The sequence below is a fragment of the Rhinatrema bivittatum genome, chromosome 5, assembly GCF_901001135.1.
Source record: "Rhinatrema bivittatum chromosome 5, aRhiBiv1.1, whole genome shotgun sequence".
Classification (NCBI taxonomy): Eukaryota; Metazoa; Chordata; class Amphibia; order Gymnophiona; family Rhinatrematidae; genus Rhinatrema; species Rhinatrema bivittatum.
This window is the reverse complement of record NC_042619.1, coordinates 291,639,402-291,651,935: the sequence shown is the minus strand read 5'-3', so window position 1 is coordinate 291,651,935 and position 12,534 is coordinate 291,639,402. Positions and strand designations below refer to the sequence as shown.

Genomic DNA, 12,534 nt, shown 5'->3' with positions numbered 1-12,534 from the left:
ACCACGTCTCTGGTTTCCCTGGTCAAGTCAATGTATATATTTTACAGAATGTATATATTTTACAATATGAACGCCCATTTTCCTAACACACTTTTTTCAGGTTAAATTGTTGAAAATGCATTTTGAACCGTGCAGGCTATATACATTTCTCCACCTTGTTTTCTTGTAACTAATTTAATAAGTGCAGAAAATATTGAAATAAGTGAAGAAATATTGAAATAAGTGAAGAAAATATTTGAAAATATTTAACCAACCACAGTTTTTTGCTTGCCTTGATGCCTTTCTAATCTACATCTTCAAGGGAGAGAAAATTATATATTGATCACGGAAACCAGAGAAGTGGAAAACTAAGGCTTTGTTTCCCTGCACCATTTATATCACCTGCATGGTTTTCAAAATGCATTTTCAACAATTTTGCCTGGAAAAAAGTGCACTTTTGTAACCAATGCACAATTTAGATGCCTGTGTGCCCAATGCAATCAACTTTTGAGTACCAAAAACGCTCATTTCTTCATCCATGCATGCCCTTTTTTAAGTCACTCCAATTTTATTCTCATTTGAATACTGCATCGGGTACACAGGGGATATGATTGCACGTGCATTGGGAAAATTAATTTAAATTAATTAATTAATTTATTTATTTATTTAAAGACTTTTATATACCGGTATTAGTAGGGACATCAAACCGGTTTACATTTGAACAGCAGATAGAAATTACATGTTAACGGGGAGTAACAACTGGGAAGGGGGGGTCACACAAGAGCAGAGTAGAAAGGTAGCTTAACTTAAACAACAGGTGAGTAAATGCATCCTTAACAGAACAAAAGGAGCAGGAGGGACCTTGATAAAGGGGTAGCTTTAAGAAGAGGAAGGAGAGTGCAATTAAGGTAGCTTATGAAGGGGATAAAGTGCAAACATTATGGGGAGGAGAAAGGGGCGAGAACTAGAAAATTAGAGTTGTTCATATTGGGCACCCAATTTTTGCATCAGCCTCTCAGCGCAGCAGTGAAAACTCCAGCTCCAAATAAGGATGTCAAATCTTAATTGATCTTCTAATTCATTATTCCATGACATAGGTGTTAGAGCTAAGAGAGTTGGGAGTATTGTAACAATCACTGACACTGAGTGTGCAGGTTTCTGTTATACACCAGTCAAAAACATTTTTCTCACCATCCCCCCTCTAGAAGGCTTTCTCAATGTGGTCCTGGAATACCCCCTATCTAGTCTGGCATTTAGGATATCGACAATGAATATGCATGAGACAAATGGGCATGCACTGCCTCCATTTCATGCAAACCTATTACGTGCATATTCATTGTGGATATTCCAAAAATCAGACCAGTTAGGGGTACTCCAGGACCAGCATGAGAAGCACTGCTTGAAAGTAATAGCTATGTGTGTGCTACTTTCTCTGTCAATTTTGCAACCTGTACTAGAAGTGGTAGCTACCTAAAATAAATCAAATCCCGTTAAAAGATCCAAAAATCTTTGTAAAAAAAATATAAATAAATAAATAAATATATATATATATATAAATATATAAATATATATATTGTAAGACCAGGATTCCTAAAGCTGTACAGGGGCTTGATGAAGTAAGGTAGGCTGTGGTCAGGAGTGCTGCAGTCCTTACCGAGCTGTTCGGCCCAACGGGTGCACTTTGTGCTTCTGCTTAAGGCGCTGTAGTTGGTATTAAAATACATAGCAAATATAACCTTATCATACGCAGTAAATGACTCATCATAGTAGCAATCAAAATAAAGAACCTGCTGCACGGGCAGATGCAGCCCTTCCTATCACTTAATGGAAGCATTACCCCCCTGCCCGGTCCGGCTGATCTGAAGCTGCCACACTCTGCTCTCTCCGGGTCGCCCGACTTTCCTGGAGCCAGGGCTGAGATGTTAAGATGGATCTGCTCGCCAGATGTTCTCAGGCTAAAAATCGGGATTGATCGGGCACGGCCAAAGGGAGCCAGGATGTCTAGCGCTTTATTTACCTGTCTACCTGGGGCAGGTAGTCTCCGGGAAAGTGAGCTGGCATTATCTCTGGGCTGAGCCGCTTTTGTTTTGTTTACAGGGAAATTGCTTCCCGTCTGAGAACTTCCTACCATCTTCCCCCGGAGACACAGAAAGGGAGAGAAGCCTAATAGTGAATCGGACCCTGAGAGGTGAAGAGAGAGTGATGGCGGGAGGAGAAGAAGAGAGAGATAAAAGACCCGCGCCTTGCCTTCAGCAAAGGCTTTTCCCATAGACACAAACTGGGGGAGAAAACGCCTGATAAATCACCTCCTTAATTCCCCCCCACACAAAGCCTTCCCTTTTCTCCAGGGCTGGGATCTGGCAGGGAAAAGAGGCAGATTTTCGTGGCAACTGAGATGAGAGCTAGGACTAGTAAAAAAAAAAAAAAAAAAAGGCCCTAGACAGACAATTGAAAATAAAGCCGATGCCTGTGTTATGTATCATGAGTTCAGTTCACAATCGCAATGTGGCACACGATAAGTGCTTAGCAGCATCCACCCAGTGTTCAGGCTGTCAGACCTCCCCTTTCCAGTCATATCGACCCCCTCCTTAACTCCTGTTACCCTACAAGTCCACAAAAGATTAGTTGAACCCAGAGAAAAAGTAAATGCATGTAAATATAATAAAGCAGTCACACCATGGAAAGCAGCACTTCTCGATGATTTATTGGACGAGGATTGCATGGGGCGTCTGGACAACCTGCAAGATAGTTTATTCCACCACCACACCAGTAACTTACACGCCCAAAGTGTTTCGCTTTTCTGCCAAAATGTTTTGACAGAGTCGCTTTCAGGGGAGAGGAGCAGTCAGTACCCAGCTAGAAATGAGTCATCATCAAGGGCCAGAGTAAACAGGGCACTGGGTAATTCTATTATTCTTCGTCTAATGAGAGGGTTAAATAAGCACCCGATCGACAATAAACAGAGAGGTCCAGCATCCGCTAATCCAGAGCTAAGCTTCAGAGGAAAAGCAACTGATGTAATTGTCCTTTAATGTGTTGGGTTACTGCTCTCTCTCTCTCTCGCACACACACACACACACACGCATCCTCGCACAAACGTGATTGGAATAAAAACAATTGCTTAGCCCCTTCTACAGGAGGAGACACTTGTCATGCTGATATATACAGGGTTTGCTTCCATTTTTCATAAGAGAAGGAGCCCTGCAGTCTGCTGGGCAGGCGTGACGTCATCGAGCTGCAAGACAATTGTTTTCTGCAGTTCTTCACCTCAGGCCGCCTTACATTGGCGAGGGGTCTGAAGTTTGGAAAGACCCCGAAATTGCCTTCTGGGGGTGCAGGTCCCTTCACCTTTGACCGGAAGAAACGCATGTTTAGCAGGGGGAAGTCAGGTTTTTCTCTATCATCTGCCTAGTGTTTTACATCCCCCGGGGGAGCTCGGCTTCCAGTGATAATAATCTCTGCTGGGTTTTTGTGGGTTGTTTTGTTTTTTTTTTTGTTTTGTTTTTTAATGTCTCTGTTTTGCCTGCAGTCTACTTTCGGGCACATCCAGCCAGAGGGCCTAAGGCTAGCTTGGCTCCACAGAACCCGGGCAAGGCATTAGGTAAAATGAAACAGAAGGGCTGTGTGGGGTAGGGGAAGGCTGACCCCGTGGCAGACACGCGCGATGCTCGTATGAGCTTTATATGTGCGGTATCCGAAGTTTACTTCAGTACAAAAAAAAACAAAAACTCAGCTATGGCAATACAGAGGACCTTTTGGGTATTAGGGATCTGAAAACGTTTTACACTGTGAATACGTTTTGAAGCAATATTGGAACAAGGTCCAACGGAAAGGATATGCTGAACATTTTCCCATAGGCATCTTTGTCCTTCTCTCCCACAGGAGCTCGTGTGAGTTTTAAAGGGGGAAATTGAAGAGAAGACAAAATATCCTTTGCTATAAATATGTGAACGCTATATAAATTCTATAGCAAGGCCATCCATGATATATGAAGAAGTACATAAAGTTTATGTTGGTATCTTTGTATCTTTTTCTTTATTACAGCAGAGCTCCTGTTTAAGAAATGAGCAGCTTAGAGTGTAAGCCCTGAAATTCACATATTTGTGACTGGGACACTAGAAATTCTTCCGTCCAACTATAACTGTTTTCCTATTTAACGCCGTAAAAGTAACAACATATTTAGTACATATTCAAAACAGTTCAAACCAAAAATAAACGGTGTAGCCTAAACCTTAAGCAAAGAGAAAGGTCGAGAAAAGATAGAAACCAATGCACCCATATATATTTTTCCTTCTCCACGGTCTTAGACCTCGTTGCATATAAACAAAACTGATTAGTTGCTGCTACATTTCTATTCCTTTTTCAGTTTTCTTCAGACTGTACAAGTGCATACATACCCCACCCCCTATATCGTTCAAGCCGGCTTGCAGAAAGCTCTTCAAATGGCATCCGCAAAGCTCATTTTTTCAACTTTTTAACTTTGAAAAAAATACGAGATAGACCACACAATTTTTACAGCTGATATATACTTTACAAAAGGAAAATAATTGTAGTATCCAAGCTTCTATAAATGCTATTATGTTACCAAGTATATTTACAAAACGCTGGTACATATTTCAAAGACAAGTATATTAAAAGCAGGACATAGAATGCACTTTTATTACCGAATTGTTTTAGAGTAGTACCTGGAAAACCTCACATTAGAATCGGAAACTTACAAGAAATTGAACTCCAAAGTCATTGCTCTCTAGGAAACTCAATCAACCCATTCCCCCTCCCCAGAAGATATAAAATGCCCCTTTTGAGCAGTTATTGAAAAGATCTTGTGCATTATTCACAGTTTCCACGAAATATCGCCTTTACCTTATAATTAATATATTGGAATGCAATATCTTGTACATCAAAATGACTGTGGTTTTCTTATCACATCATTTAAAACGTCTGCCGGTAAAAATATGATTCCCTGTAGAAACCAATGCACAGACACAGACACACAAGACACACACACAGACACACAAAATATACTGCACCAAAAAATTCTGTTACATGGGCTCAAACCCCATGTCTGTGACGACGGAGTTTAAAGTTTTCTTTTTAGCAAGACACGAAATCAGCATTTTTTGTACAAGGAGCTCCTGCTAGGTGGTGTATTTGTACGCTTGGTCTGTAGAAAATGTCAAATGTACACGTTTTCTGCCCCAACTTAGAGCTAACGCATGGAAGGAAACGTTTCCCATATATTACGATCACATCGTTTTCGTAGCCTGAAAAGTCAAATACCTTTGGCTATTTTAAAACTATCTAATATGCTAAACTGGAGAGAGAAACAGGTTTAAAGGGAAGCTATATTCCACCCAAAAGGAACAAACCCCAGGAATAACCGGCCCTTTTGTTACAGAGGCGTTTATAAAATAAAACAAAAGACACGGTGCTCCCGGAAGGATCCAGCGTTCACCAGGCTCGGACCCCTTTCAAGGGGGCAGCCCGGGCCAGGCCGAGGTTGGCGCTCATCAGATGGGCCGCGGGCGGGCCGGCGAGCCCGGGGTGGCTGCAGCTGGAGTCCTGGCCGTAGGGATGGCCGTAGCAGGGGCCGTACGGGTAGGGGCCGAGGGCGACGCCGTAGGGGGCGCCCCCCAGGCAGGGCTTCCCGTCGCGGACCAGGACCGGCACCGCCACCCTCCGCGGGGGCGCGGCCAGCTCCAGGCACTGGTCCTGCCGCTGCCGCTTGCACTTGTAGCGCCGGTTCTGGAACCAGATCTTGACCTGGGTGGGGGTGAGCTTCAGGGCGCCGGCCAGCAGCTCCCGCTCCGGGGCCGACAGGTACCGCTGCTGCTTGAAGCGTCGCTCCAGCTGGAAAACCTGCGCTTGGGAGAAGAGCACCCGGGGCTTCCGCCTCGGCCGCGGCCTGGGACGCTCGGCCGCCGCCTCCTCCGATCTCTCCTCGGCCGCCAAGGAGTCCTCGCGGGCGCATTTACCTGACCAAAAAAAAAAAAATAACACAAGAATGAATTCGGAAAGTGGAGTTCCTCCGATTTTTCTTGTTTTTAATACATGCACCGATTCTTTTTACCGATTTATCAGGAAAAAAAGACAGACAAGAACACAAATAACTACAAGAGCAGGGGCTTTTATGGTAACATTTTAAGAGCATCATTAGTCTGGATCTGCGGGAAGCCTTCGTTCTAAAAATTGCGTTTTGCCGGTAAGAGCCAAGGCGTGCAAAATGGCGCTGTTTATGCGATGGAGAGGGAAGTCCGGGGATCATTGGGACTGCAGGGGTAACGGTGACCCCGGTACTGCACGCTCCGAGGATATCACTGAGGGGGACAGAGAAATAAAACCCTCATCATGGGGGCAGCGGCCCTCCCTGGCTCTGGACTCCTTGCCGATCATGAATCGGAAGCAACAGCACATAATAAGGAAGGGCGCAGGTTTTATCAGAAAGACAAACTTGCCATTTCCAAAAAGGAAATAATATTCGGGGGGAATCCATCCAGCTCCCTTTAAACATTACTTGTGTGGCGTTTTGAGTTTATTGATTGCTGTTTTAGGCCCATGGTTAACTTTTAACCCAATCCAAGGAACACATTTCAGACCCCCGTTAAAGGTACCACCTTAGCCCCAATCTTGTTTTTATAGTTTTTTTTTTCAGAGGGTGGATCATGAATGCTTTGGTTCAGATGTTGCTTGGGACAGACACCTCAGCAGTGCACTGCGGCTCCCCAGTTTGCTTTGCTTGTGAAAAGTGACTTAGGTTTTCTCTGCACCTGACTCTCACCAGGACATGATAGGTTATCAAGTACCCTGCACCAATTCTTTCATATTCTTATATGGTTAGTTACTCAGCAAAATAACCCAGACCATTCAAATAAATCATGCAAGAATTTCCCCTTTTAAACATCACAATTTAATTCCAAATATTAATATCCCTTTAGCAATGCTTATCTTCAGTTTTGTGTAAACATAATTACTATTTGTATAAAGATGGTAATGAAGAATATTATGTGGCTTACTGTATTATATTTTGACTGAAATGCTATCTGTACAAAAATAGATCATTTGACGTAAGTTATGCGCTTATAATGAGGCGTGGAAGAGTATCCTGCTCCGAAGAGCATACAAGGGACTGATCCTCCCTTCAAGCTTGAAAGATGCATCTCCTGGCCAGTACTTACAGACGTTTTGCAGCAGGCCTCGCTTATCGGACAATAGAAAGATTTGTTTTATAGGTGCTTGGCTGTAATATTAAATATCACATTGCTGTGATGGGCGCAGGCAAATAACTTCCAGCAATGAGAAAATGATTGTTATTGACCCCACTTGCAAGCTCATGCAAATGTTACAGTACAGAGGGAGAGCACTCGGTCATGTTTATCTGTCAAATAATATTGGAAGTGGCACTTTAAGCAGAGGACGTGAGCCTCTTCAGCCAACACCTGTCTTGGACAATTCTGAAGGTTTGAAGGGCACAGGATAACATTGTCAAAATGTCAAACTGCTTGCGTCTTGCCTCACTTAGGCCTTCCTTCAGTCTTATTTCCAGGTTCAGTTTTGACCCATTGCATTTTATTTTTTTGGTGCTTACACTTTTTTCTTTTTGCAATGAAAGGTGTGCATATATTATCAAGCCACGCCCCGTTTTTTGTTGGTTTTTTTGAAATCTTCTCTTGTCCTAATGCAGAAATGGCATTTTCTCCTACAACTCTGTGTCTGTGGGAATAAAAATCTGGATTGAACAGAATATGAAGGCAGAAAAGGTCTCTTAAGGCCCCGCTTTCATTCTCCACCTATTCTGATGCTTTACATGTAGGACTGGGATGCCTGCTTGGGCTGTGATAGGGATCAGCAGCACAGCCCTAACATACTGGGAAGGAGCAGTAAGACAAGCTTCAAAAGATCTTTAAAAACACTTTAATATCCTTTGAGAGATGGATTTTAAATTAGAATGAAGAACGGGGATGATCAGGATTTTGTTTAAATGGTGATTGAAAAACATGGCTAGTCATAATATCTCCTCTATCTCTCCTAGACAAAACCTTTTTCAGTTTGATTTGAGGCACTGTTTTGTTATTGCTGGCATGCACCTGATTGAACTTACCACAAATAAATCTCAGTATCTTTTCAATCCATAGCTCTAAGGTAAAGAAATGCCACCACAAAACTCATTTTTGAACTTAACAAGTTGTATTGAAATTCGGATTTCATAGAGTTTGTATTTTATATAATCCATATTTATCTTGATTCAGATGATAAGAATTACAGTAGGACAAACTGAAAAGGGTTTGCTTTATATGACAAAACTGTGAACTAATTAATGTAGCGTCGGGTGTTGTCTATAATAATAATAATAACATATTTCTGACTAGCTTTGGAGAGCTTCATTCTATTCATCAGGCTAAAGATTTTGCTTTGACCGGATGAAGAGAGCCAGCTCTCCAAAGCTGGTCAGAAATGCAATATTAGCCCAAATAAAAGGTATCACTAAGGCTTTTTTTTTTTTTTTTTACTTTTATCTGCATTTTTAATTAAAGTAGAACAGAAAGCACGATTCTAGCAACATTTCTATTCTCTTAGCATCCACCGCCTCTGGCTGCTGCCTAATCATAAATGTATTGTATACATAATTTACAAGGTTATTAAATGAATGCGAAATTAAAATGAACTTTAGGGAACGTTTCCTGTGTCAATAAGCTTAAGACAAACTCGGTTGTAATTGGATAACAAAACTGGACTGTTTACTGACTAAACTTCAAACATCTGCAAATTGAATGTTTTAGTGAGGTCCTTTCTGCTTTAAATTCAAGACTAAGGGATAGTATTGCATTATTATATGAATGTCTGCATTCATTTTATTCCTTTCAGTATTGATTCGTTTTGGCAAAATTTCTGGCATAGGTTAGGGAGGATGAATTCAAAATGTAAAACCCCCAAACAACTGCTAGAAAAACTCTCCTCCCTCTCCCACTGTAATTGTTTTAAGACTAAATTGCATATTGACACTTCAGTGTATGACTTACAGGTAGTTTGGGCGTTGGGCAGAATAAAATCATTCCTTATTTCCGATTTTAGATTGTACTGTTTGTATTGTAATTAGTTTGGCTATCTAATATATTTATTGCGCATTGTTTGTTGACTATTGCTTGCATTGCTGCCTAAGTGTTTTAAAGATAAATCACGTTGCCAAAACATAGCATTCGGATATTGATTATTCTGTATAGGTGTTAGATTTCAGGAATTAAAAATCATATACTTTTTTTCTTACAGCAAAATGTACATTTAAACATAATAAGACATTATGTAATGACAAAATCATAGTGTTTTTCAAAGCTGATTTTTGTGAACTTAAGTTTACTACATTAAAACAGCTGTTATAGAGAATTAGATCTGTGAGTTTGTAATAGATTTTTTTCTTTTTCCTTTTTTTTTATCGGGTAAATATTTTATTTACATTAACTTTATATGCCAGCATTTGAATGTGCTTTCATTTAAGATAAAATACCACAGTGATTTTCTTATTAAATACGTTTTAAATGTAGTGTGACATTTTTTGATACAGTTTTTTTGTAGGGGATTTAAAAAATATTCCTTTCCTATTCAATGTATGTATGTATTTATTTATTTTGTAATTGTGGCTATGTTTGGGGATCAGTAATGAGGAAACCATATGACCATAAAATCAATACTTTATGATATTCCATACCAATGTAACACATTATTTTCACATGTATTCTAAGGTGTATACTGTGAAACTGTGCTCACCCAATAATTTAAGTGCCAACCTTCCAGGTGGCATGTTGTTCATCATGTTCTGTGAACATTGAAGTTAAGTGTCTTCGAATGTGTTTATGAATATAACCATGTGCCAAAATTGTTACTATTTGTTAAATAAACAGTATATTACATTACCCCACAAAGAATTCTATGTAATAGCTATATCTGCTTTCCTGCACATAGAAACGTCCTATGGCTATATCTTCTGAGAGTGTCATTGCTAAATTATTGATTTTAAGATACCATAGTATTTTTGCACAGAAAACACTGATGTCAGGGCTGGATTTAAGATTATGGTACCCACAGGCAGACGAGGGTAGTGGAGTCTGGTGCTGAAAGAATCCCAGTTTATGGGCTAGGCACATACCTATGTTGCCTATCTCTAAATCCAGCTCTGACTGCTACCTTAGTCCTCCTTCAGAATATTATTTTGAAGAGATAGATGCAAGAATTATCAAATCTACAATAAGATTTTTTTATGGAAATATATTGAACTGATTATTAAATTAATGCACATAGTATATGCAGTCAGAGAGAAGCTGGGTGCTTCTCTTCCAAGGATGCCTATTTTTTTCCATAGACTTTCTTTTTCTATACCAAAAGACAGTTCTTGTCCTCATAGCAGCTGTTACTGAATCTTTTTAAATGTCTTTAGGGGGCCTCTAATTGCTAATCTATTGCCTGATTCATTAAGATTTTTCTCCCATTTTGTGTCTATGGGTAAATGCTTGATGAATCAGGCCCTAGCTAGTGTTGTAAAGTAACTAATTCAAAATATACGTGAGTACATTTATAGTATACTGTAGGTTTTATTTTCTAAATATTGTTTCCCATCCTCTATCTATAAAACTAATCTTTGGAGAACAAAGCAATTGAATATTTTTCTTAGGAATGCAGGTGGTATTTTTAAGCAATGATACATATCATTTCACTCCATCAGGGTCCCCCTCCCTATTTCAAAATGCATTTCAAATGCATTTAAAAAAAAAAAAAAAGGTTTTGCATAGTTTTAGGGAAAGAAAGCCCTACATTTTTGCTGACGCATATAAAGATACAAAACATTATTGATTTAAAGCTGAAGCAATACAGAACTGTGATAACATAATGGAAAATAGTATTGGATAAAGTATAATGATTTTTTTAAAATGTTTTAAGTCACAATAACACAATTTACTAAGTAGCGATGCAGATTGTGTTTATACCTTCAAAATATTTTCTGAAAATAAAGAAATGTAGAGCGGAAAGAGAGAAATAATATGATATTTGAAAATAAGGCAGAAGAAAAGAATATTACTGGCTGGAAATATATATATATATTTTTTTAAAAAGCTATTTAATGAAAATGCCATTCGATTAACTGGCAAAGAAATATTGTTGAAGACTGGACGTCCAATTTTCTTCGGTTCATCTTGACCATGTGTAAGAATAAGTTACACAATGCCGCCAAAGAAGCCCTATATTACTAATTAGTTTCTATGCGGAAAGAATAGAAAATGTAGATTCTTAGAAAGGACTGTTTCTAAGTTTTAAAAAGAAATATCTTCGAATAGTTTGATGTGAAGCAATTTCTTTTCGATGCCTAGATAAAAGTAATTGCATCAAATCGATGCAAAAATGAACCATCATGCCAGGATAGCTGAAATGTATCTTCCTGGTTCAATATGCGCAGCAGAGCACTCTTTCAGATCTATAATATATGGAAAACTTTCTATCTGTCTAATCAGGTACAATACAAACATCATCCCGATTGCATATCATTTAACCTACTTTGCTCCTCTCTTGCGTCCATATCCTCTAAAGAAAGGCCACAGGAGCCTGGCAAGGCCTCGTATTCTCCACCTCTGCGCTTCCCACGTTCGAGTTGCTCCTTAAAGGAGAACGTCTCCGTTTCGGGGCTTTTGGTGGGGGCAGGCAGACCGATAGGTGACTGACCTGTAGGACACCCCAGATCTTGAGTAAGGAAGCCTTGATGATGAAGGTCACTGTGTTGCTGCTGCTCCAGCCGTAAGATGTCTTTGACAGAGAAGGGCGTGGAAGCCATAGGACTCGGTAGCATCATGAACCCCCCACCTTTTAATAAGATTAAAAAAAAGACTCCAGACAACAAAATGAACGTCCCGTTCGAACAACGAAAGATGTGCAGCCAAATTAAAACAAAAATACATTAAAAAAAAAAAAAAGTGCTGATGTCGCAAATCCGCCCAGGTATGATTCGCATGTGCGTTTTGACTCCCTTTGCCTGGACAGTGCCAGTAGGGATGTCGCACTCACTCCTCCGTAACTCTGGCGTTACCTTCTAGTGAACAGGCGGCTCCTACCCTCTGTGTCATTGGCCAGTACATCGCACAGCTCCTCCTTCCTTCAGGGATTGAAATGAGCCTAGAGGTACGAGGGGCTGGGAGAGAGAGGGAAGAGCTCGCCTTTTCAAAACGGACAAGGAAATTAGCTTGTCTTTAAAATATAGAAGTACTCTAAGTGGCAAGCCCGTTCAGGCTGCGTGTCACTTTATGACACCACTTACTTTAACTGGTATTATCTGCTGATTACTCATAGAAAGGCACGAAATAAACGTTTGCTGAAGAAGAAAATGTTAGAAGACAATAGCTTCGTTTTTTACATTTCAGGCAAGATTTTTGTCTAAAATAGTGGGTACTCATCATGTATTAGAAATTATCGGTATCAACTAAATTGCTCACAGCAAAACTTCATTTAAAATAATAGGTCGTCCCATCAGGGTTTAAAGGTATTGGTACTCTGGGAACCGACTTCAAAATAGGATGAAAC

The 12,534-nt window shown here is 40.1% G+C and overlaps 1 protein-coding gene across 1 annotated transcript; it reads right to left on the bottom strand.

The window, feature by feature from the left end:
* Positions 1-5,430: 5,430 nt before the first annotated feature.
* On the bottom strand, positions 5,431-11,809 carry NKX2-6 (NK2 homeobox 6). Its single transcript, XM_029603271.1, has 2 exons — positions 11,518-11,809; positions 5,431-5,954 (listed from the first exon to the last, which is right to left on the bottom strand). Exons 1-2 carry the CDS (start codon positions 11,807-11,809, stop codon positions 5,431-5,433), a joined length of 816 nt encoding a protein of 271 aa, XP_029459131.1.
* Positions 11,810-12,534: the final 725 nt, after the last annotated feature.

Bases quoted from the DNA above. Each gene is read 5' to 3' on its own strand.
- NKX2-6 (XM_029603271.1), bottom strand. From the start codon at position 11,809: ATGATGCTACCGAGTCCTATGGCTTCCACGCCCTTCTCTGTCAAAGAC. The intron at 5,955-11,517 runs GTAGGTTAAATG...TTTTTTGGTCAG, and splicing joins GGACGCAAGAGAGGAGCAAA to GTAAATGCGCCCGCGAGGAC.